The sequence below is a fragment of the Poecile atricapillus genome, chromosome 21 (assembly GCF_030490865.1).
Source record: "Poecile atricapillus isolate bPoeAtr1 chromosome 21, bPoeAtr1.hap1, whole genome shotgun sequence".
Classification (NCBI taxonomy): domain Eukaryota; kingdom Metazoa; phylum Chordata; class Aves; order Passeriformes; family Paridae; genus Poecile; species Poecile atricapillus.
The window spans coordinates 7,077,943-7,098,270 of NC_081269.1; the positions used below are offsets into that span (position 1 = coordinate 7,077,943).

Consider the following 20,328-nt stretch of genomic DNA (forward strand, 5'->3'; position numbering starts at 1 on the left):
CAGCCCCGCTGTCCCCGGTCCCCCGCTGTCCCCAGCCCCGCTGTCCCCAGCCCCGCTGTCCCCGGTCCCCCGCTGTCCCCAGCCCCGCTGTCCCCGGTCCCCCGCTGTCCCCGGTCCCCCGCTGTCCCCGGTCCCGCTGTCCCCAGCTCCGCTGTCCCCGGTCCCCCGCTGTCCCCAGCCCCGCTGTCCCCGGTCCCCCGCTGTCCCCGGTCCCCCGCTGTCCCCGGTCCCGCTGTCCCCAGCTCCGCTGTCCCCAGCCCCTCTGTCCCCGCTGCCATTGCGAGTCCTCCCGCCCGCCTGGGGGCGCTGTGGGGCCGCTGGAAGCACCGAGCGGGCGGAAGTGACGTAGCGGAAGTGAAGCGGCGGCCGCCATAGCAACGGCGGGATGAACGCGCCTCCGGCCTTCGAGTCCTTCCTGCTCTTCGAGGGCGAGAAAAAGTGAGGAGATACCCGCGGGGCGACTAATTAACCCTAATTAGACCGCGGGGGCGGGGTGGGGGGAGGGATCCCGGGCCTTTCCTCCATTCCCGCGCTGTTCCCTGGCCCGCACGGGTCGGTGACATCCCTGTACCCCGTGACGATCCCCCAGGATCACCATCAACAAGGACACCAAGGTGCCCAACGCCTGCTTGTTCACCATCAACAAGGAGGACCACACGCTGGGGAACATCATCAAGTCGTAAGTTCCAGCGGGGAGGACATTTCGGGGGAGGTTTGGGGCTTTTCCGCCCTTCCTTTCACCGGTTTGGTTTTTATTATTCCCGGTGCAGGCAGTTGCTCAAGGACCCGCAGGTGCTGTTTGCAGGGTATAAGGTCCCACACCCTCTGGAACATAAAATCATCATCCGTGTCCAAACCACGCCGGATTACAGCCCCCAGGAGGCTTTCACCAATGCCATCACGGACCTGATCAGTGAACTCTCCCTCCTGGAAGAGAGGTTCAGGGTAAGGTTATTTATTTTTCTTTTTTTTCCTTAAAACTATTTGGGCTTGTTGTAATTAATCAAAGGGGTGGTGTGTCTGAAAGCTGCTGCGTTTTAGGGTTGTGAATTAATTTAAGCCACCCTCCCTGTGCTGTTCAGCTGCTGTCAAAGCATGGCAGAGCCTGGCTGCTCTTAAGTGCATTTGTATTTTCTTTTATTTTTTTTTTTTTACTTCTCTTGACAGAACTCTGGGTCTGTATTTTCACTTCTCATTGCTTCATTGATTTAGCCCCTGAATTCTAGGATTTTATCTGCCTAAAATATTGCTCAGACAAAATCAGGGAGACTGTGACTGAGGTGGTACCTCTGACGTGCTGGGAAAAGGCACCAGGACACCCATTTGTAAATAAGTTTTGATTTTAATTTCACTGTCATTTATTCTGGTTGCTGCAGAGATTTCCACTGTGGGTTGTTGTGATTCCCAGAAGAGTCAGGAATGATTAAAACATCCAGCTCAGTAACAACTCTTGTCTCAGCATGTGTATTTTTGCTTTTCAGGTTGCTATTAAGGACAAACAAGAAGGAATTGAATAAAATACTCCCTTTGGAGCAAGACTGTTACTTCTGAGGCAGAATGATGTGTCTGTTATTGGATGAAATATTTAAACCTCCATTCATGGCAAATATTTTCCCCCTTGTCCCACTTCTGTTTAATTTTTGACAGCAGCAATATTTTGAGTTTGGGGTTTGTTTCATTTCATAGTTGACAGGCACTTTGCCAAGAGAATAAATGTCATGTTGGAGTTGGTGGATAAGTCATTAAAGTGATTTTTAGTTTTCTAATTGGAGCCTTAAGGCAAATATTTGTCCTGGGCTGTTGGGGAGGTTGTTGTGGGTACAATTCCAGCAGGAGAAGCTGCTCAGTGACAGCTCTAGATGAACTCTGCTTTTCCTGCCAAAAACTCCAGGCACTGCCAGCTGAACTGGTATTTTGTTTTATTAACTGTCATCTCTATAAAACAAATGCACAAATTGTGAAAACTTACAGTAAAAGAAACCGGATGTTTACAATGAACTGATGAGTTTAACAAACTCTTAACCTTGGTTTTGTTTTTTTTTTTTTTGTTTTGTTTTCTTTTTTCTCTCCATCTTGCACATAAAGCTGGTCTAGAAAACGCTGATGGGCACATGGGTAACAGTCACTAATACTGCACTAGGTCAAAGCACGGGGGTGGAACTGTGGCACAGGGAACTATGACTTCTTCCAGATTGCTGTTATGTTCACACTGGTCAGCACAACAAGGTAGGTGAAGGCAGGGTCTGCTACCACGTTGTTCACCAGGATTTCAGGAGGCTGCTCCCCGTTCACCCGGAGCTCCGGCCACTTGAGGATCTGTGGGAGAGCAGAGGGGGTGGTGGAGTGTCTGAGGGGGAGGTGGGGCCCTGGGGATCCCGAGGCAGAGGATCTTCCTCTTTCTGAGGGGCTGGTGGAGCTGTGGGATACACTAAAGGGCCAGGGTTTAGCACACAGGGGCTTGAGCAGGGAGGGACAAGTGAAAACAGCTGCACCTCAGTCCCACAGGAACTGATGGGGAGCTTGGCAATGCACTTCCAAAAAAACCCTGAGGAATCACAGAATGGTTGAGGTTGGAAAAGACCTCCCAGAGCATCGAGCTGTGACCGAGCAGCACCTTGTGCAGCAGAGCTCTGGGTAGCACCTCCAGGGATGGCAGTGTCTTCCACTACCTGAATAACCCTTTCAGTGAAGAAATAATGGAACACGGGGTCACTTCATGCCTAATGTAGCTCCAGACCCGTGGGTGAGAGCCTTTGGAGTGTTTGTGATTGTCCTTTCAGAGGGACAGGCAAGGGAGCAGTGACTGCCCAAAAGAGAATCATCTCCAGAGGGAAATACTGGGCAGAAAAAAGGTGAGTGAGCACAGGGAAGCAGTGAGCTCTTTCCTGCCAGGGAATGTTCACTCTGGCTTCCCTCCCTGGGGGATGTGGTGCCTGCACACCTGTGCTTTTGTGCTCCTCAGTTTAACCACCACCATTTTTTTAGGGCTCTTGTAGGAAGAGCTGCAGGGGGTGACAGGTTTGCTTTGCAGCTCCTCATTCCTGTCCCAGCCTTGACCACGCTCTGGAGATTGTTTTTATTTGTGAGGGTCAGGTGTGGAAAAACAAGGCATGTTCTGGGATCAGCCTGCTCAGGAGACTGGGATCAGGGGTGGAAAGGAGGCCCAGAGAGCACCTCAGACCTACCTGTGTGGGAGAGATGCTCCGCTCCGAGCGCTTCCCCTTCGCAGAGCCCCAGGCCGTGGTGTAGTTGGAGAGGTCGTACATCCACACGCTGCCATTCTCATCCCCACAGAACACGTACTCTTTTGCTGTGAGAGCAGAACAAAAAGCTGGAAAACGAGTGTGGAGCTGGGAGTCTGTTCTGCTGTAAAGCAGAGCTCCAGGAAAGCTGCAGGATCTCAATGAAGGGTGCCAAATTTCAGCAAAATACCCTTAGTGGCACAAAAATATGAATCTACCTTGCTCTGAAATAATTAATTTGAAGATAAACCAGCTGTCTTTAATGTAGAGAAGCTAGTGCTAAATGCTTTGGGATTACTCCTGGTATTTTTTAGACTGGTTTTGGGAAGTGCTGAGTGGATCAGGTTTGTTTGTGGTGTTATTTCCAGCCAGCTGGTGCTGGGCTGAGGCCGTGCAGTGCTGGAGCTGCACTGCAGAGCTGCAGAGGGGAGAGCAGAGCTCTCTGATGGGCTCTGAAATCCAGGCCTCTGCCTCCAGCTCCAGGCTGCTCCCACGGATCAAAGGAGAGCCAGGAACAACTGGGAAAAGCATTACTCAGGAAATGAGTGCTCCCACCTGGGCAGGTGCTGAGTGTCAGGTAGGACATGTCTGTTGTGGACCACTCCAGCTCAGCCAGAATAACTGCAGACATTGTCCGTTGGCATCCTTTTCCCTTGGCATCAAAAGACCTGCTCCAGCTCCACAAGTATATGCATCCTGGTTTGGAGCTCTTGGAAACTAGGGAAGAAAGGAAAGGAGAGGCTGTGGCAGCTGCTGGGAAGCAAAATGCATCAAGACAGAGGTGGTCCATCCAGAATATGAATTTCAAGCCATGGGATCTATCCAGCAGTAACTGTTTCCACCTGCTTTACCTTTATTTCAGGATAACTGGAGGCTGCAGAGAGATTTTCAGTGCTATGCTTATGTTCCTGAGTTGCAGAACAAGTATAAGCTATTCAGAAAGAGCCAGCCTGTGAAGTGAAACCCCCAGTTCTCCTGAAAAAAACCACTGTTGCCACCAGCCCTGGAGCAGAAAGGGACCCTCCTCCTTTTCACACTGGCACTGCTTAGCCAAGTGTGCTCTCAGGGTTGTGTCCATCTGATTTCCGGTCCTGTCCAAGCATGGCTTTGCACTCTAGGTGACATTTTTGGGAAAGACAAGCAACTCTGGGAGACAACTCCATCCTGTGCAGCCCCCACAAAGCTAAAGAGGCTGTCACACCCCTTTCAGCCCCTCTGCTTGTCATGCTGGCTTCACCCTGCACATGCTGAAGTGCCCCACTGGTTTTGGGATTGTGTTTATACTCACCGACAACATCATCATTGAGAAAAGCCAAACCATCAACCCTGTGAGATGTTGTCACGCTTTCCTCATCAGGAAACTGGAATATGGCTTCAAAAGGCCTAGAGCAGGGGAAAGGGTGAAGTGAGCCAAGTCCTGAACAGCCAGCAGTGAAAGGGCACCCTGCTGCAGAGCCCAGAAGGAAATTTGTGTGTTAGTGAGTCTCCTGTCTAGCTCAGATGAATTCTCACTTGAATTTACACTTTTGGTTACCTGGGTTTATTAATTCAGGAGATGCCTCTTTGCTCAACAGCTTGTTGTTTCACTCCATCCTGCAAAAGCAGGCATCAGGACATTTGTCAGCAGGGCATGACTTTACTTGCTTCTCCCTTGTAATTTTGTCCTGAGCTCTCACAGGGTGCCAGTTTCCTGGGTTACCTCACGTACCAGGAGCAGGGGAGGCCTCACTGTGAGACTGGAAATGGATCCAAAAATTTACACTCCGTTACACTACCTGGAGATGACACACCCTCAAGTTTTGGGGTATTGGATTACACTCCTGCCAGCCTTCCTGCAAAGCAGCCTGCAACACCTGCAGACTGCAGCTTTAAAAAAGCTCTGAACAGTCCTTGAACATCATACTCCTATTTTTTCTGGTCACTTTGGGAAGATAGGATGTTTTAAGTTTGGTGGGATGTGCTGCTTTTGCTCTGACCTCCTCAGAAATCAAGCTTTTGCTAGGACTATCCCTTCTTGTTATGTAAAGCAAATGCAGACCTCCAGCTTGTGGTTCTCACCTGCTTTTTTGTCCTTTATCCAGTTTTATGTTCCAGGCAAAGCAGCCATTTTCACAGCCTGCCAGCAGGTACTGCTCTGGGCAGGTGGGGACCAGGGCAATCCGTAGGGGGATAGAAGCTGTTTCCAGCACCAGCAGCTGGCTAAAAAAAAAGCAGAGAACAAGAAGTGCTGCTGTGATGTGATAGTCACAGGCTCTTGGACTGGCCACATCTGGTTTTTGAACCCTTACCTTGCTTTGAAATTGTAGTCACAGTCTGGAATCCCAATATCCCAGAGTGCAATTCGCTTGTCATAGGATGCAGCTGTGGGACACAGAAGAGAAGCAGTGACACCGCTGCTCATCTGGCTCTTCTCGTGCTAGCTGGCAACTCTGCCTGAGTCACAGTCACCCTCTAAGGCTCATTAAAGCACAGCAGCAGCCCCAGAGGCTCCTGGCCCAGCACTTCCCACACACTGTCACACATGCACAGTCAGTGTGTGTTTGTGTTCTTATCCTGTGCTCTAAGAGGGGCAGATAAAATTTGTTTCCTGGTGTCCATTACTGAGATGTGGCTTCACAAAGTTTTTAGTTAGTGGCCCTCTGAGCTCGTTTCTGGTCAGGGCTCCTGGTGGAATCTAAAGTAAGAGCTCCAACCTTTACTGTCAGGCAGACTTTATTCCACGTATCTGTGGAAGACTTACTGTGTTCACACCCATAACAGCTCCCACTGGGAAAGTTAGGCACTGACAAAGGGTGAGAAACATCACTGGAAGCAGAAAGAGTTCTAACAGATTACTCTGAGTAACCTGGACCCTCATCAGATGGCAGCCCTCAAACTCAGAGTTTGTTGGTGTCCTCTCCTCAAAAAGGATGCAAATAATGTCCCTCAATTACTCTAAATTTTTCTGTGAAATATAATGAGTTTTGCTGTCCACACCATTATATGGCTGTGCTACCAACCTCCTTATCCCTTCCACCACCCTCCTTATCCTTTCCTCTGCTTCTGCTTTTGGCACTCCTGAGCTTGTTCTTGAAAAGTATCCCCCATTCTTAAAAAAAATTCCTCTTTTAATGGTTCATGTAACACTCTAACCACTCCAGGATGTGGGCAATTGTAAGCAAGAGAAACAATGTGCTGTGGAGTGCAGGTGTGGCCTGAATGGCCCTGTACCAGCTCACTGTACAGCCTGACAATGCAGCTGCAATTATTAACATGATGGTTCATTAGCAGTCCATGAGCCACAGCCTCTGTGGGCCCTACTGTGTGGCAAAGCTCTGCTTGACATCAGGACCTGAATAGAAATCTCAGATGAGGCCTAGAACTCACATAAAAAAAAATCAAAATCAATTAAGTACATTGTTGGATAAAATGAAACCAAACAGCCCATAATAGGCTGCTGTGCTGGAGGGGAGCCCTGCCACTGCCTGGCTCCCAGCTGCCTTCTCTGCTATTCTTCTTACTCATCCCCGTGGAACAGATCCACTACTGGGCTCGTTTGTGGCTGATGTGTGTGTGACAGCCACCCTGAGAGCCACCAAGGGAGAAACAGGAGCTGCTGCACCTCAGCTGAAGAGCCAGGCTCTGGCTGAAACGAGCTGCTCCTGCTGGAGATTGTTCTCTCCCTAACACCTGTCTGTGCCTTTTGTTCACGTGTCCCTGCATGCCCTGCTGACAATTTGTAAAGAAAGTCCTGACTTTTCCACATCAGAACTGAAACCAGGGATTCTGAAGCTGACTTACTGAAGAGGTGAGTCTCTTGGGTTGGGCTGAAGCAGACAGTAGCAATGGGCTTTTTGTGAGCCTTTATCTCTCCATAGCAGAAGTCAGCTGCCACGTGGATCAGTTTGACAATCCCTCTCCTCCCCGCAGCTGCCAGGATGTTGTGAGCTTTCTTGCGGCTGTCGCTGATTACCATCGTGAGGGTTGTCCATGCAACGCTGAAGAATTCCTGGGACAGGAGGAAAACAAGACTGGGGTGACAGAGAACAGCCAGCAGGGTGGTGGCTGTTAGCTCAGAGAAAAGACAAGTGTCACAAGTGACACTTACTACTCAGACCTACTCAGGTGAAATGACATGACTATTTAAGATGGAGCATCAAAACACAAAACAGCTCTCAGAAGAACATAAAATAGACAAAGAGGATATTTATTCCTCTGTGCTGTCAAGCAGGCTCAGCAGCCAGACACATCTGTATGAATACTGGCAGGCTAATCTCCAAAACTAATAAAAAAATAAACCCAAACCAGGCTAAAAGGATAAGCAAGCAATGTTTGCTATCTATCTTCATCCTAACATCTGTCCACACTAACATTTTCAGACTTCTTTGTAATATATATTATGCATGTGTGTAATTATTACAGGTTGTGGTATTCTCATTCAATGCTTACCCTTCCCACTTGAAACCCACCTCTGTAGCCACTTTATACTTTTTCAGCACCGTCCCTGTCTCGCAATCAATCAGACAGACAGATTCCCCTCCACAGGTTGCCACGGTTCTGGAGGAGCTCACAATGGGATCTGAAAGAGGAAAAGAATGGGTGAGAAGTTCCCAGGTTCAGGGATAACACACGAAGACTGCAGCTTATCACTGCCTGGTGCTCTCCCAGTCTCCTGTCATCAAAGTCAAAGGAGAAATATGTAAGCAAGTCTCTTCCTGACAACGGAGACTACGGCTTGAAAGAGCAGGGGTCTAAGGCATGGAGTCCGCTGGGATTCCAGAGCCAGGTGGTTCTGGGAATCCTGCAAACCTCTTTAAGAGCTCACCTTTCCTGGCTCCAGAGTCTAGCACTGGCTCGAAGACACCGGACCAGAGCTGCGTTTTAAAATCCTCGCGGCTGTTGCCTTTACTGTGACACTGAAGAAAATGCAATGGCTCTGCACTGACATCCTCCTACAATAAACCATCCACATTTAGAAAATTCATTCCCCTGACACGCTCTGTGATTGCCTTGACAGAACCCTCTACTGAACACAGCAATCTGAGTTAAACTCAAGTATTTTTCAGCCCTTCTGTGCTATGGAGAACAGGAGAGACTGAGGTGCCACAATGTTCAAGACTCCTAAAGCAGCAGGGAAGTGTTTAGCAAAGATGTGCCCAGCAGACCCCAGCAGAGAACCCCATTTCCTATAGCAGAGAAACATGAAAAACCCTTTAGATTCCCACTGGCCTGAGCTGAGGGGGAAACACCTTTCCCCATGCAGCCACTGGTTTGAGCTGAGAGCAAGGCTTGCCAGTCCCATTTCTAAGCACAGACTTTCAGTGCACCACCTCAGAGCGCTGGTCCATCCGTCCCCCAGAGGGGATCCACTGGGGTCTCCTGGGGAATCCTTTCTCTCCCTTGATGCCTCTGAGAGATTTAAAACAATGACAAAAAAACCAAACCAAAACTCACAATATATTTGGCGAACTATGAGCTCCAGGCTGTGGAGAGCTCTGTAGAAACCTGAAGGCAGCTCCTCCCACTATAAACCAAGAGGCCCAAAGCCAGGCCCAAGGGGGCTGATAGATGTACCTTGCGCTTGGAATTCTTCACGGGGGTCAAGGTAATCACGCCGTTGTTCTGCTCCTGGCTTTTCTGTTCCCCTGTCATCTGGCTGGATCTTCTGTTGCTTTGCCCCTTGGGAAACTGCTCTCCATTCTTCTGTGTCCCTTCAGCTCCCTGCTCAGGGGTTGTCTCCTTGGCTGGTTGGTTTGATGTTCTTGGTTTATCAGGGGCTGGGTCATCCTCCACATGACTGGATTTTTTGGGATTAACTGCAGCTTCCTCCTCGGTGTTTGCCTTGGTCTTGGACCTCTTGTTTCCAGGGCTTGATTTTGAATGATTTCTTTTCCTCTTGCTGGGTGTTACTGTGACCTATAAGGCATGTTGTTATGTTGTCAGGTTCTGCAGAAGGGTTTTAGCTCCCCCAAGATGTGCAGATAATTTATAAGTCAAAGATATTAATTATTCAAATGCAAGTACCCTCCCACACTTACAGAGTGGGTTCCAGGAATCAGAGAGCCCAGAGCTGCAGGGTTCCTAGAGGCAGAAGGTAATGAAAACCACACAGCCAGCCTCCTTTTCAGCTCCCTTCCCCTGTCTCAGTTATTTGCAATTTACATATGGTGTGGAAAAACAAATTTGGCCTATGGACCACAGGGGTTCAATCTGCAGCCGTTTCCAAGCAGGCAAACACCAGCAGAGTCTGGCTAGGCATCAGCCCAGGTCTCTAATTAAAATATCCCTTCCTAGAGGAGGTGGAGTGTGTAGGACTGCACTCATGAAATGTTTTTGGTCCTCTATGAAAATGGAAACTCTCTGAGGGAGCAACCCGACCTTCATATTTCTGGGAAAGCTTCAATCTGGCTGTAAAGAAGAAGCCTGAGCTGTTGGATACAGGCTGGATCCTGAGATTGCCCCTGTGGTTACCAAAGGGTCATAAATATGAACTGACAAAAGCTGCTGAATTCCCAGGAAACAGAGAGAATATTGCTAATGTAACTGGAAAAATCACCTACCTGAGCCACGTTTTCTGCAGCTTCTGTGGGGCTTTCTGTGCTTTCTTCCTCATTCTCATCTGTCTTTTCCTCTGGTTCAGTATCAGAGTTTAACTCCAGACCTAGTGAGTATGACAGAAACTCTTCTGCAATCATTTTCACCTGAGAAACAAATATGTGGATATGTTAAAAAAGAAAAAAAAAAAAAAAAAAAGAAGGAAAAAGAAGCCACAGCACGTCAAGCTCTGATGTGTCATGGCACAAAGAACTGCTTTGCTGAGTTTTTAATATCTGCTCCCATTATTCTGTGTGAATTTCACAAGTGGTGGTGGAGGTTCATATCCCTGAACTCTACATTACACGACCCAAGAACTTCACTTTGTCATGGGCATTCAGAGTACACAGCTGTGGAAACAACAGCACAGCAACAAAACAAGACAAAGGAGAGAGATGGAAGCCTCAATTGTGTGTATGAACATACAAATAAAACAAATGTTACAAACTAAATGGTGTCTTTCCCTGCTGGGAGCAACTACACTTCTGTCATTATCTTTTCTCTTTCATCGAGAGTAAAGGTTACCGTTAAATTAATTTGCAAATAATTAAGTATTAAGGATACTGCAGTCTGATTAATTAGTACAAGTATCATCATTGCTAATGAATTAAAAACCAATGTTTAATGACATTTCAACTTGGTGCACATTTAGTCCTGGTGGTCTATAACTGCTTAACAAAGCAGTGAAGAAAGACAAAAAGTGATACCACTAGTCAGCTAGAGCACCCAAATCCATGGAGTGTTTTAATCCAGTCCATGCAGAAGCAGGAGCAGGGTCCTTGCCTGGAGAACAGGAGGGTGAGTGGGATGTCACCTACCCGCCAGCGGGTGAACTCGCTAAGTGTGCTGGGCCCATACACCACATTGGTCTGTACCGACTTCAGGAACTTTTTCTTGATGGACTTCACCTGCTCAGCTGTGTATTTCTCAGGGAGTTGGTCACGGAAGAATTTTTCCCAGTGAGCAGTAACCTAGGCAGAAAGACTGAGTTTATTCAACAGAAAAGCACAAGAGAACCTGTGAAAGCATTTAAGAAGTGGCCCACCCTGAGTGCTGCACCCTACACGATGACATCACTTTATTTATTCACGTTCAAATGACCACTTCAGCTAATGAGAAAGTCAGTTCCTCTGTACCAAGCTGGAGTGTGGCTAAGCAGACACTGTCAGCATGGACCCCTTTAGAGAGATACCTGGACTCCAAAAGGCTGCTGACCTACAGGATGCTCACCTGCCAGCACAGAGTTTACTGCTCTGATGGGATGAGCAGTAACACATCCACCAGCATTTGGACCAAACAGACATTTTTACATTGAGACACAGGACTAAAAACTGGGCAGGCAAGTACAAATAACATCAGGGAAAGGCATCAGGGCACTGACACCACAAAAAGAACAGCACAGAGGAGAGTTTGGTGTCTCATTAAACAGCCAACCATGATCAGTTGTCTGGGACAAGAGGCTAAACAGCCTCACAAAGACCCTTTGATGTTCCAAAGTTTTATGCAGACAACACTCAGTACAACTCATCCTAGTTTTCAGTATTTGATTTTTTTCCCCACTGTCACACAGAAGGAATTAAGAAGATCAATTAACTAGAATAGGAATGGTAAGAGCAGTGATACACAAAAACAACCAGACAACCAAACCTTTTTCATAATTGGACAATAATTTCGGTCAAGATCACAATGATGCCTTGTGGGGGCAATCTGTCAGGAGCTAAATTGTGCAGACAAATGAGGGAAAACAGAGTTCTAAACATTCACAATTGAAGAAGAAAGAACAAATCCTCATTCCTGGTGTATGCTGGAAAAAGCAAGATTATCCTGAGGCCGGTTTTGTGCTCCCCATTCCTGAGGCCTGTACAATAACTTAAATTAGCTGGGGAGGTGTTTGCAACTGTTCTGGCAGCACCAGGCTTCTCCCATTCCTGAATGATGATCAGAGTGACCTGAAAAACCACAGGATCAGACACAGACCTGGTTGGCCCTGCTCCTGTCACTTAAACCAAAGGCAAACTGGCTGCACAGAACAGGGAGAGCAGATGCCAGCAGTGACCAGAGAAAGCAGCAGTAAGACATTTCCTGGGTGGCCCATTCTGCAGGCTGGGCTCAGATCATACCAAAGGTACTGCAAACCACTTGAAGCTTGTTTGCAGCTCTGTCACTACACTGAGCACAGGATTTAGTTATTTCTGAGGTGTTTAGAGGTTAAGGAAATATTCCACATCTTACCTTGCTGGTGAGCTTACGGCTGTTGACATGCCTCACATGGTTGGCCAGTTTGGTTATGTCCTTGCCATTGAGTAGGCGAAGATTTTGCAAAAGAAACATTACTTTATAATCATCATTGAGCTAGAAAGAGAAAACATTTGAGTTATAAAATTTTTACATGTGTACTTTACATTGTGCTTTACCTTTAGTCCTTGATTAAAATACAGCCTATATGAGAATGATATTTTTAGTAAGGAAAAGCCATTTCTTAAAATCTCCTCAGGATTTTCAACTTGAATTTCACATTTTAGGTGTGAATTAATGTCCTCTATGATTTGGGATATTAAACTGCAGACAGAGCTGCCCAACCCTCAGGCAGTGCTAACATCCAGCACTGGGTGAGGGCTGTGTAACTGCTCATCTGCAGGGCCTGAGTGCAAGGCTGGGAGCTCTGTTCATATCCCTGAACTCTAACACAGGGGAAGGCCTGTCCTGCCTCCAGTCATGGAATTCCAGCAGGAATTCCTGGGGTCAGATGCATTTTAAGTCAGATAGCTTGCCATACATGCACACACATACTGCCAGTGTACAACAGCAAATAAGCATGTGGGGATGCAGAGTGGCTGATGCCAGTTCACAGCACAAGTAAAATCAGTTTGGGATGTTTGACTTGTACAGTCAGCAGATCCTCCTGGGAGAAGTCAAAATCTAAACCAGACTAACCACTGAGTTTAAACCCTCAACTGAAGACCCAGTCTGCTTTTCTAGAGCACAGAGGGCACTAAAACTAACAGAGATATTAGGAAATAAAACTAGCATTTGATATTAGGAAGAAACTCTTTACTGTGAGAGTGGTGATGCACTGGCACCGGTTGCCTAGAGAAGCTGTGGCTGTCCCATCCCTGGGACTGTTTTAGACCAGACTGGATGGAGCTGAAAGCAACATGGTCTAATGGAAGGTGTCCTGCCCATGGCAGGGGGTGGAACAAGATGAGCATTAAAGTCCCTTCCAACCCAAACCTTTCTGTGATTCTGTGTTTCTGTAAGAACAACTCTACACAGTCATTAATGTATTTTACACTAGCATGAGCATAAGGTACTGTGCCTGAGAAGTCACCTAAGACAGGAGTTTGGCAGAGAGAATTAGGATTTCAAGACACAGATTTTAATACCTGAGTGGTTTCAGGCAATTCATTTCTGCAGATTGAGAAATAGTGGCACAAAGGGGTTAAATGCCACACAAAGGCTGGCTGCTTTCTCAAATGCCCTAGCACCTGCTGCCCAAGAACAATATATAAGAACTTTGCACAACTGCTGTTTGTTTGCCTCTCTGTTTAATGTTAGGAGGGGGGTAACTCACTGTCAAGTACACATTGTTCTCATAGGTCAGCTCCTCAAGCAGAGGGAACTGTTTCAGGGCAGTTACATCTTCCAGCTTGTTATTGTTGCAGTTCAGGACGCGCAGATCAGGGAGAGTTAGGCTGTTGGGAAATTTGTCCAGTAAATTATCAGAGAGATCAAGTTTCTGCAGGTGCCTCAGGCGGGAAAACAAGCGTGGGTCTAAATCTCCGGTCTTCAATTGCAGCTTGGACAGGCTGAAAACAAAAAAAACCACAAAACCCATGAACTACCTGCAGCTCACTGGAAGAACAAATGCTAATTTCATAGCACAGACAGTCCCACCTGTTGGCACCTCAGTCCAGTACAACTCCCTGGGTACAATTGACCCAGCCTGCTTTTTCTGGTGGCAGCATTCTGGGTTGTGAGCACACTGTGGGATAGCTGATGTGTCTGAGCTAACAGCCACCATCAGAGACTCAGGTCTGCCAAAGTACAATTAACCTGCAATTCAGATAATCTCCTAGGGGTAACTGAGCTGGCTGGAAGCACTAAACCACCAGAAAAGTTCTTATTTTATAGAAAAAATTATTGCACATCTAAAAGGTTTGGTATTTTATTACTGTGCAATGTTGATTCAATAAGGCAAGCTGTGTCAATTCAAGACACCATACCCTTGGTCTACCCTGTCCATAGAAAACACTGCATTAATTATTTCACACTTCAGGCCAAGTGCAGAGTCTGTCCCCAAATAATTTGCTTGTTTTCAAAGAACTAACTCGACAAAAAAAGTGATTTTTCCACTTATTTTACAGTGAGTTTTGCTGCAAAAGCTTCCAGTGGCAAATGCAGAAATTCACCTAACAAAATCCCAAGACTGCCACCAAAACAGAAGAACTCTGTACTGAAAGAGGAAGTGGTACAATATTAATGAGGGGAAAAGAAATATCCCTTCTCTGTAAGAAAGTGAAAACTGCATATTATAAGCAGGGTCATTTATATTTGGTTAGATCATTTAGGTGAGCTCCAAGGGGAGCTTCCAGCCCTGGCAGCCAACATCTCTTGAGGGCATAAGCTTGAGTTCCTTTAACAAACAGAATCTGTCTCTAATGGCTAGTTTAAAAAAAAGGCTTCTAGATATTAATGAAGTGTGACTAAGTGAGACAAGTAAATCCAGAAAGCAAGACCCTTTCTCCTTCACTTGCCATCTCAGAAGTGTAACCAGCCAGTCAGAGCTGATAAGAAAGGTTGAGGACAATCCAGCTGGCTGCAGAGCTGTGACTGTGGTGTCCTTTTGGAGAAAAACTCAGTGGTGTTTTCAAAACAGACTTTCTGAAATACAACCAGTACGAAGCCGCATGGAGAATGCCACGCACCAAAAATCCACACCTTCAAACATTTCCCCACCACTCTGTTAACAGTGATACTCCTCAGAGAAACATGTGAGTTTCTCCCTAAAAATAATTACTTTAGCACAAAGCAAACTGAAAGAAATAAGTTTAAAAAGTACATGTGAAACCCAAACCCCCTGATATCAGCAACAATAACAACAAAGGTGCCAGCCAGAAAACGGTCAGCTGAGCCACTTGGATTGGCCAGCTTTGGAACAGCGAAATTCCACTGTGTTAAACATTTGGAAAGACATATATTTGCAATGACCTCTTTTAAGGACCAGAGTGACAAAACTGTTTTTAGTGGTTTTTAAGTGATTCAGAGTTTATTCTCTCCCTCTGCAATGTTTGAGGTAGAAGGATAACTGGATTTAGAATAGATGAAATATGATGGAGAGAGAGGAAAATGGAAGGGAAATAATGCCAAAAATACTTTAAAAACCCTCTGAAATCCATGCTGGAAGATTCTCTTATTCATATTAAGCAATTTCTAGCCAGTATCCAAGGGCTTTAGGGGTAGGGATGATACCTTGGGCTTAAGAAATCAGGATCCAGCCTTGAGCAGTTTCACAGAAAGAATGACAGCAAATATACAACAGAAATGGAAAAAAAAAGGTGACATCTGCCAATAACCTCTCTAGTGAATACAGTGCCACCACTGCTCTCTGATCCTGCATTGGGAATGCCCTCTCAGTTCTGTGCTTTGAAACTTGCTTTTCAAAGTAAAAAATGTTTAGGGGAAGAAAGACACACAGACAAAAAGACTGGCAGGTTGAATTCATCTGGAATTTTCCATGGGGCTGTTTGCACTTACTTCAGCGTCTCAATCTTTCGGAGCCTCGTAGATCTTGGAACTGCTCTTTCCAAAAGAAGTTCTGTAGTAATCTTTGACATTTTTAATCTCCACCTCCCTGCTGGAATCACTGATCAGTCAGGCGTAGGATGTCTTCTGGTTACCTTCCTGATAAAACAAAAGGGAACAAGAGGAAATGCTTTCAACAGCTCCAAGGGAGAGAAAAAATTTTATGAGGTTATCTACTGATTTTGCTGCTGTGTTGGAAGTCACCTTTTTTTACTTGGTTGAAATGAACATGGCAGAGACTATTATTAGATTGGGCACAGGCTCCCAGCACGCTGATCCAATCCATCTCCAAAACAACAGGGATACATCCCATGGCTGTTGGATTGACAGACTTGCTGCAGGTGAAAGCTGTCCCTGAGCGATGGCATTCAGGACCAGGACAGCATCACAGGCACTGTTTGTGCCTCTCCCGGGCTCTGTTCCAGGAATTCCAACAGTCTTTCAAACAAAAAGCAGCAGTAAGAGTCAATACACCTGCTGTGAAGGTTTTTCTCCCAAGAAAGTGACACTGTGCTCACTGGCCTGACCAGCTAGACAGACCCTTAGCTGATGATTTCTAAATTCCCCAAAATTTTTAAAAACTGAATTAATCAGCAGAAATTTAAACACACACCAACCAAGGACATCATTTCCTCATCAAGGAAAAAAAAAAAATCAAGTGTTCTCTGTCTTGTTGGCAATCAACTGATGTTTCAGTACACACACATACACAGAGGGATATGCTGATATTTGGAATAACAATGCTGACAGGGCCAAAAGAGCTCCATGAAATGACTGGTTGAGGTCTTCCCACTCTTCCTGACACAGATTCCAAGAGAGGGAAATAAAAGAGAACAGAGCTCCAAGGCCAGGCTCGCTCCTGTCTCTCTGTGTTAGATCAACGCTGCCTAAATGCCACTCCAGCACATCATGAGGAGCACACGGGGCACGGAGCTGTCCTTGGGCTTGCTTTCAGCAGCACCACACACCTACAGCACCTGCAACATTGTTTGATGAGCAACGGGGCACTGCAATATTGTATACACTGAAATACTGTACAGGAGCACAAAGAGCTGAACTGAAAACCACTTTAAACAGCAGCTATTTGGGATTTGATCCGACAGAGCCCTTGCTGTGAGCCAAACCACAGGGTCAGGCTGATCCAACCAAACCTCCCTCAGACCCTGTGCCTCTAATAAAAATGTGACACCAGTGGCTGTGGATGCTCCCATCGCCCTCTCCCTGCCATACTGACACCCCAGACACTGCTGTGACACGGCAGGAGCTGCAGGGAAGGCCAGACATGGCATGTCCCATCCCCACAGCATCGCGGCTGATGCCGCAGAGGGAACGTTCGGTTATCCCGGGAGCTGCTGACCCCTCCTGCCGCACCGCAGCTCCCGGGATGAAGCCCCAGAGCCGGGCATTCCCCTGACCTGAACGTGTTTGCTTGGAGCTGCCCCGGGACGCGATGCGCGCGGTGCCCCGGGGGTGACACGGCCACGGATGCCGGGCTGCCTGCGCCCGCTGAGGCGGCCTCCGGGCCGCGGGGTATCACCGGCTGCGGGCGCAGGCCGTGGCTCCGCCCGTGGGCAGGGCCGGACCGGGCCGGGCGGGGCAGGTGCGGCCCTGGCCCGAGGCCTCGCCCGTCACCGCCGCCTCCGGACACTGAGCACCGCGGGGTCCGGCGACGGCCGCGGCCTGAGGCGCCCTCACGGGGCGTGCGCCGCGCCTACAACTCCCGGCGTCCCTCACGGCGCCGAACAGCGGTGCGGGGCCCGGGCGCGCCGCGGGGGCTGCTGGGAGCGCGAGTCCGCCCGCACCCCCCCCTCCACCCCCGCTGCCCGGCCCCGCGGCCTGCGCCCAGCCCCGCTGCCCTCACCTGGAAGCGGCCGGGGAGGAGGAAGAGGAGCCGGGGAGGAAGGAAGGGCGGGAGGAGGAGGAGGAGCGGGAGAGGGGGGGGAGCTGTGCCCTCGGCGCAGCCGGCGAGATGCAGGCGGCAGGCGGCGGCGGAGGGCCGGGCTGCGGCTGCAAGGGGATCCGTTCGTGCCTGCTCTGCGAGGGGCCCGCGCCGGCCGCTCCGCCCCCGCAGGTACCGGGGAGGGGGCGGGCGGCGGGGCGGGGCGGGGCGGCGGGAGGAGCCGGGGGGCGGCGGGGGGCGCCGGCCGTGGCCCCTCGGGGCGGGGCGGCTGCGGGACCCCCGTGCCCGGAGCGGGGCCGGGACCCCGGGGTCACACGACGGGGACGAGGCAGAGCCTCCCCCCTTCTCCCCCGGGTATTGTGAATTGTTCACCTCAGCAACAGAAGCAGAGTCGGAGCTCACCTGAGCCTCACGTGTTACATTCACATCCATTTGTTACGGCTTAGCCTTGTGGCCTGCGCGATTTTCATCAACTTCCCTCGTTCAACATTTATTGCTATGACAAATCATATCTCTACAGCAATACCCACCACTAATCCCCTTATAGCTGTGGCCCTGAGGATCATCGGTTCTTTCCTGTCTTTTCCAGGATAAAGACATCACTAGGAAAGAAAGGCAGATTCAAGCAAGCAACACAGTGATGCTGCAGCTGGAAAAGAAAGAGCAGGGAATAGTTGTTCCCCAAAAGCAACTGTAACATTTTTCTTGTCTGCAAGAATACTGTACAAGTTTTCATGCTGCAATACCAAAGTTGCAGGGGTAAATAATGGAAATGTGTTATTGCTTTTTTTCTTTTCCGTTGTCATTTCCACAGGGAGAAGATAATTTCACTTACTGTCCAGCAACAGGCCTAGCTAAAGGAAATGAGCACTCGGAATTTGCTGGCTGGGCATTTCCCTTTCCAGGGGTGTTCTTGGTGGAGGAGTTCATTAGTGAAGATGAAGAGTGTGAGATAGTGGAACTGATGGATCGAGATGACTGGAAACCATCACAGTCTGGCCGAAAGAAACAGGTTGGACTTTAGAAGCACATCTGATCTTAGATCCTTCTGGAAAAGGAAAGCTGTTTTCAATTAAAACCCAAACAACTGAGATGTTTCATTAAGTGTTTTCCTTTGAAAGCTTTTTCTGAAATCAATGGCAAGAATTACCTGTAATTGAAATCAACTTCTTGCAAAAATACATGATAGTTACAACAAACAGTATTTGATGGTGTGTGTTCAAGCATTAAAGTTCACACTCTCTCCAAGGGAAAGAAGTGGATGTTCAGATTTGGTTTTACTTTATAAATCCAGAGAGATTAATGTAGATTCACTGAGTCCTTTTGCAACCTGGCAACCAGGTCACTGGAAGAGATGAGAACAGAACTCTGCAGGAACAGCCTCTCCAAAAAGACTTGTCCTAGATTTTTCCTTTACACTAGCTTTTTCCTCCCTCTTCTTTTCCAACAGGACTACGGACCCAAAGTGAACTTCAAGAAACAAAGACTGAAAGCTGGCAGCTTTACTGGCTTGCCAAGTTTCAGCAGGAAGATTGTGGCACAGATGAAGGCCTGTGCTGTGCTCAGTGGTTTCTTACCTGTGGAACAGTGTAACCTGGACTACAGACCAGAGAGAGGCTCTGCCATCGACCCCCACTTTGATGACTGGTGGCTCTGGGGGGAGCGCCTGGTCAGCCTGAACCTGCTCTCAAAAACTGTGCTCTCCATGTCCTGCGATTCAGAGGACACCATCCAATTATTTCCCATTTCCAGTACGGAGAAATTAAGTCCTCCTGCACCTTTCACCCAGACATCAGCGTGCAGAAGTTCAGGAGAAGAGGGAACCAAGTGCTTTTTGTCCCCAAGGCTGGTTCCAGGAAAGGAGGTGAGTGTGGCCATCCTCTTGCCCCAGAGGTCGCTGGTGGTGCTGCACGGGGATGCTCGGTACAAGTGGAAACACGGCATCCACCGCAGGCACATCGAGCACCGCCGTGTCTGCATCACCTTCAGGGAGCTCTCTGCCGAGTTCAGCGCCGGGGGAAGGCATGAAGGACTAGGCAAAGAACTGCTACAAATTGCTCTTTCCTTTCAAGGGAGACCTGTGTGACCAAGAGGTTGCATTTTGTTGGGAGAGGTGTAAAATGAGGTACGGAATTTGTACAACTCGGTTTATTTCTGAGGGGGGAGTAAGGAACCAGGTGTGTGCAGAGATAAGCTCAATAAAATGAAAATTTAACAAACAAATAAAAGGGGTGAGCTTCAAAACTTCCTGGGCAATGGGAGCTTTTAGGCCAAAGTCAAAAATGAGAGGTTGCATCCATTACCTGCGTTTTAACAAAAAAAAAAGCAAACAACCAGTTCCTAAACAGTTAAATGAACCCAAGAAAGTTAGAGACATTAAACAGAGTATCCAACAGCCACATTGTTTCAGCCCAAGCCCCGACACAGATTGAAAGCTTTCCTGGCCATAATTGATACTGTCAGACTGCTTTGAATGTTGCACATAGCCCTAGGGGTACAACCATCCCCTCACCCACCTCAGATAGGTCCTGTAGAGACCAGGTCTCAGGGGAGGAAGGTAAGCAGGTATCTCTCCACAGACAGTACAAAACACTGAGAACTAATTAAAGTAATTATCATTTGCTGAAGATTCGTGCTCTAACAATGAGGATTAATCATAAATTCCATGTGTGACCTGTATCTTCTGGGACAAAAGAGCAGCTTTTGCAGAGGGCCAGTGCTGACTCTTCGGGCTTGGACAGAGATCAGACCAAAGGCCTGCACAGTCTGTGTTATTTTCTGATCATTTGTCATCTCTGAACCCTGCTGTCA

The 20,328-nt window shown here is 48.0% G+C and overlaps 3 protein-coding genes across 6 annotated transcripts; 2 read left to right on the forward strand and 1 right to left on the reverse strand.

The window, feature by feature from the left end:
- Window positions 1-281: 281 nt before the first annotated feature.
- POLR2J (RNA polymerase II subunit J) lies at window positions 282-2,015 on the forward strand. The gene is made up of 4 exons (XM_058854120.1): window positions 282-438; window positions 590-679; window positions 771-945; window positions 1,482-2,015. Exons 1-4 carry the CDS (start codon window positions 386-388, stop codon window positions 1,515-1,517), a joined length of 354 nt encoding a protein of 117 aa, XP_058710103.1. The 5' UTR covers window positions 282-385; the 3' UTR covers window positions 1,518-2,015.
- On the reverse strand, window positions 1,898-17,618 carry LRWD1 (leucine rich repeats and WD repeat domain containing 1). 3 transcript variants are annotated; one of them, XM_058854102.1, is made up of 17 exons: window positions 17,479-17,616; window positions 15,822-16,055; window positions 15,570-15,716; window positions 13,387-13,621; window positions 12,048-12,167; window positions 10,634-10,786; window positions 9,782-9,922; window positions 8,796-9,137; window positions 8,047-8,173; window positions 7,691-7,800; window positions 7,023-7,230; window positions 5,531-5,603; window positions 5,301-5,441; window positions 4,531-4,625; window positions 3,798-3,959; window positions 3,186-3,310; window positions 1,898-2,316 (listed from the first exon to the last, which is right to left on the reverse strand). In XM_058854102.1, the coding sequence occupies exons 3-17, from the start codon at window positions 15,647-15,649 to the stop codon at window positions 2,176-2,178; spliced, it is 2,253 nt and encodes a 750-aa protein (XP_058710085.1). In that variant the 5' UTR covers window positions 15,650-15,716; window positions 15,822-16,055; window positions 17,479-17,616; the 3' UTR covers window positions 1,898-2,175. The 3 variants fall into 3 exon arrangements, with proteins under 3 accessions (XP_058710085.1, XP_058710084.1, XP_058710083.1); XM_058854101.1 differs by lacking the exon at window positions 15,822-16,055 and having other exon boundaries at window positions 17,479-17,618; XM_058854100.1 differs by lacking the exons at window positions 15,822-16,055; window positions 17,479-17,616 and adding an exon at window positions 17,033-17,187.
- On the forward strand, window positions 17,559-19,690 carry ALKBH4 (alkB homolog 4, lysine demethylase). 2 transcript variants are annotated; one of them, XM_058854117.1, is made up of 4 exons: window positions 17,559-17,688; window positions 18,332-18,529; window positions 18,968-19,381; window positions 19,471-19,690. In XM_058854117.1, the coding sequence occupies exons 1-4, from the start codon at window positions 17,587-17,589 to the stop codon at window positions 19,543-19,545; spliced, it is 789 nt and encodes a 262-aa protein (XP_058710100.1). In that variant the 5' UTR covers window positions 17,559-17,586; the 3' UTR covers window positions 19,546-19,690. The 2 variants fall into 2 exon arrangements, with proteins under 2 accessions (XP_058710100.1, XP_058710099.1); XM_058854116.1 differs by having other exon boundaries at window positions 18,968-19,638.
- The last annotated feature ends 638 nt before the right edge of the window (window positions 19,691-20,328 follow it).

Excerpts from the sequence above, each read along its gene's own strand:
- POLR2J (XM_058854120.1), top strand. The coding sequence starts at position 386 with ATGAACGCGCCTCCGGCCTTCGAGTCCTTCCTGCTCTTCGAGGGCGAG. Across the intron at positions 439-589 it reads CTCTTCGAGGGCGAGAAAAA|GATCACCATCAACAAGGACA; the intron begins GTGAGGAGATAC and ends ACGATCCCCCAG. Across the intron at positions 946-1,481 it reads TCCTGGAAGAGAGGTTCAGG|GTTGCTATTAAGGACAAACA; the intron begins GTAAGGTTATTT and ends TTTGCTTTTCAG.
- ALKBH4 (XM_058854116.1), top strand. The coding sequence starts at position 17,587 with ATGCAGGCGGCAGGCGGCGGCGGAGGGCCGGGCTGCGGCTGCAAGGGG. Across the intron at positions 17,689-18,331 it reads CGGCCGCTCCGCCCCCGCAG|GGAGAAGATAATTTCACTTA; the intron begins GTACCGGGGAGG and ends TCATTTCCACAG. Across the intron at positions 18,530-18,967 it reads AGTCTGGCCGAAAGAAACAG|GACTACGGACCCAAAGTGAA; the intron begins GTTGGACTTTAG and ends CTTTTCCAACAG.
- LRWD1 (XM_058854101.1), bottom strand. The coding sequence starts at position 15,649 with ATGTCAAAGATTACTACAGAACTTCTTTTGGAAAGAGCAGTTCCAAGA. Across the intron at positions 8,174-8,795 it reads TGAAGAATTCCAAGCGCAAG|GAGGATGTCAGTGCAGAGCC; the intron begins GTACATCTATCA and ends GGTTTATTGTAG. Across the intron at positions 7,231-7,690 it reads AGTATAAAGTGGCTACAGAG|GAATTCTTCAGCGTTGCATG; the intron begins GTGGGTTTCAAG and ends CTCCTGTCCCAG.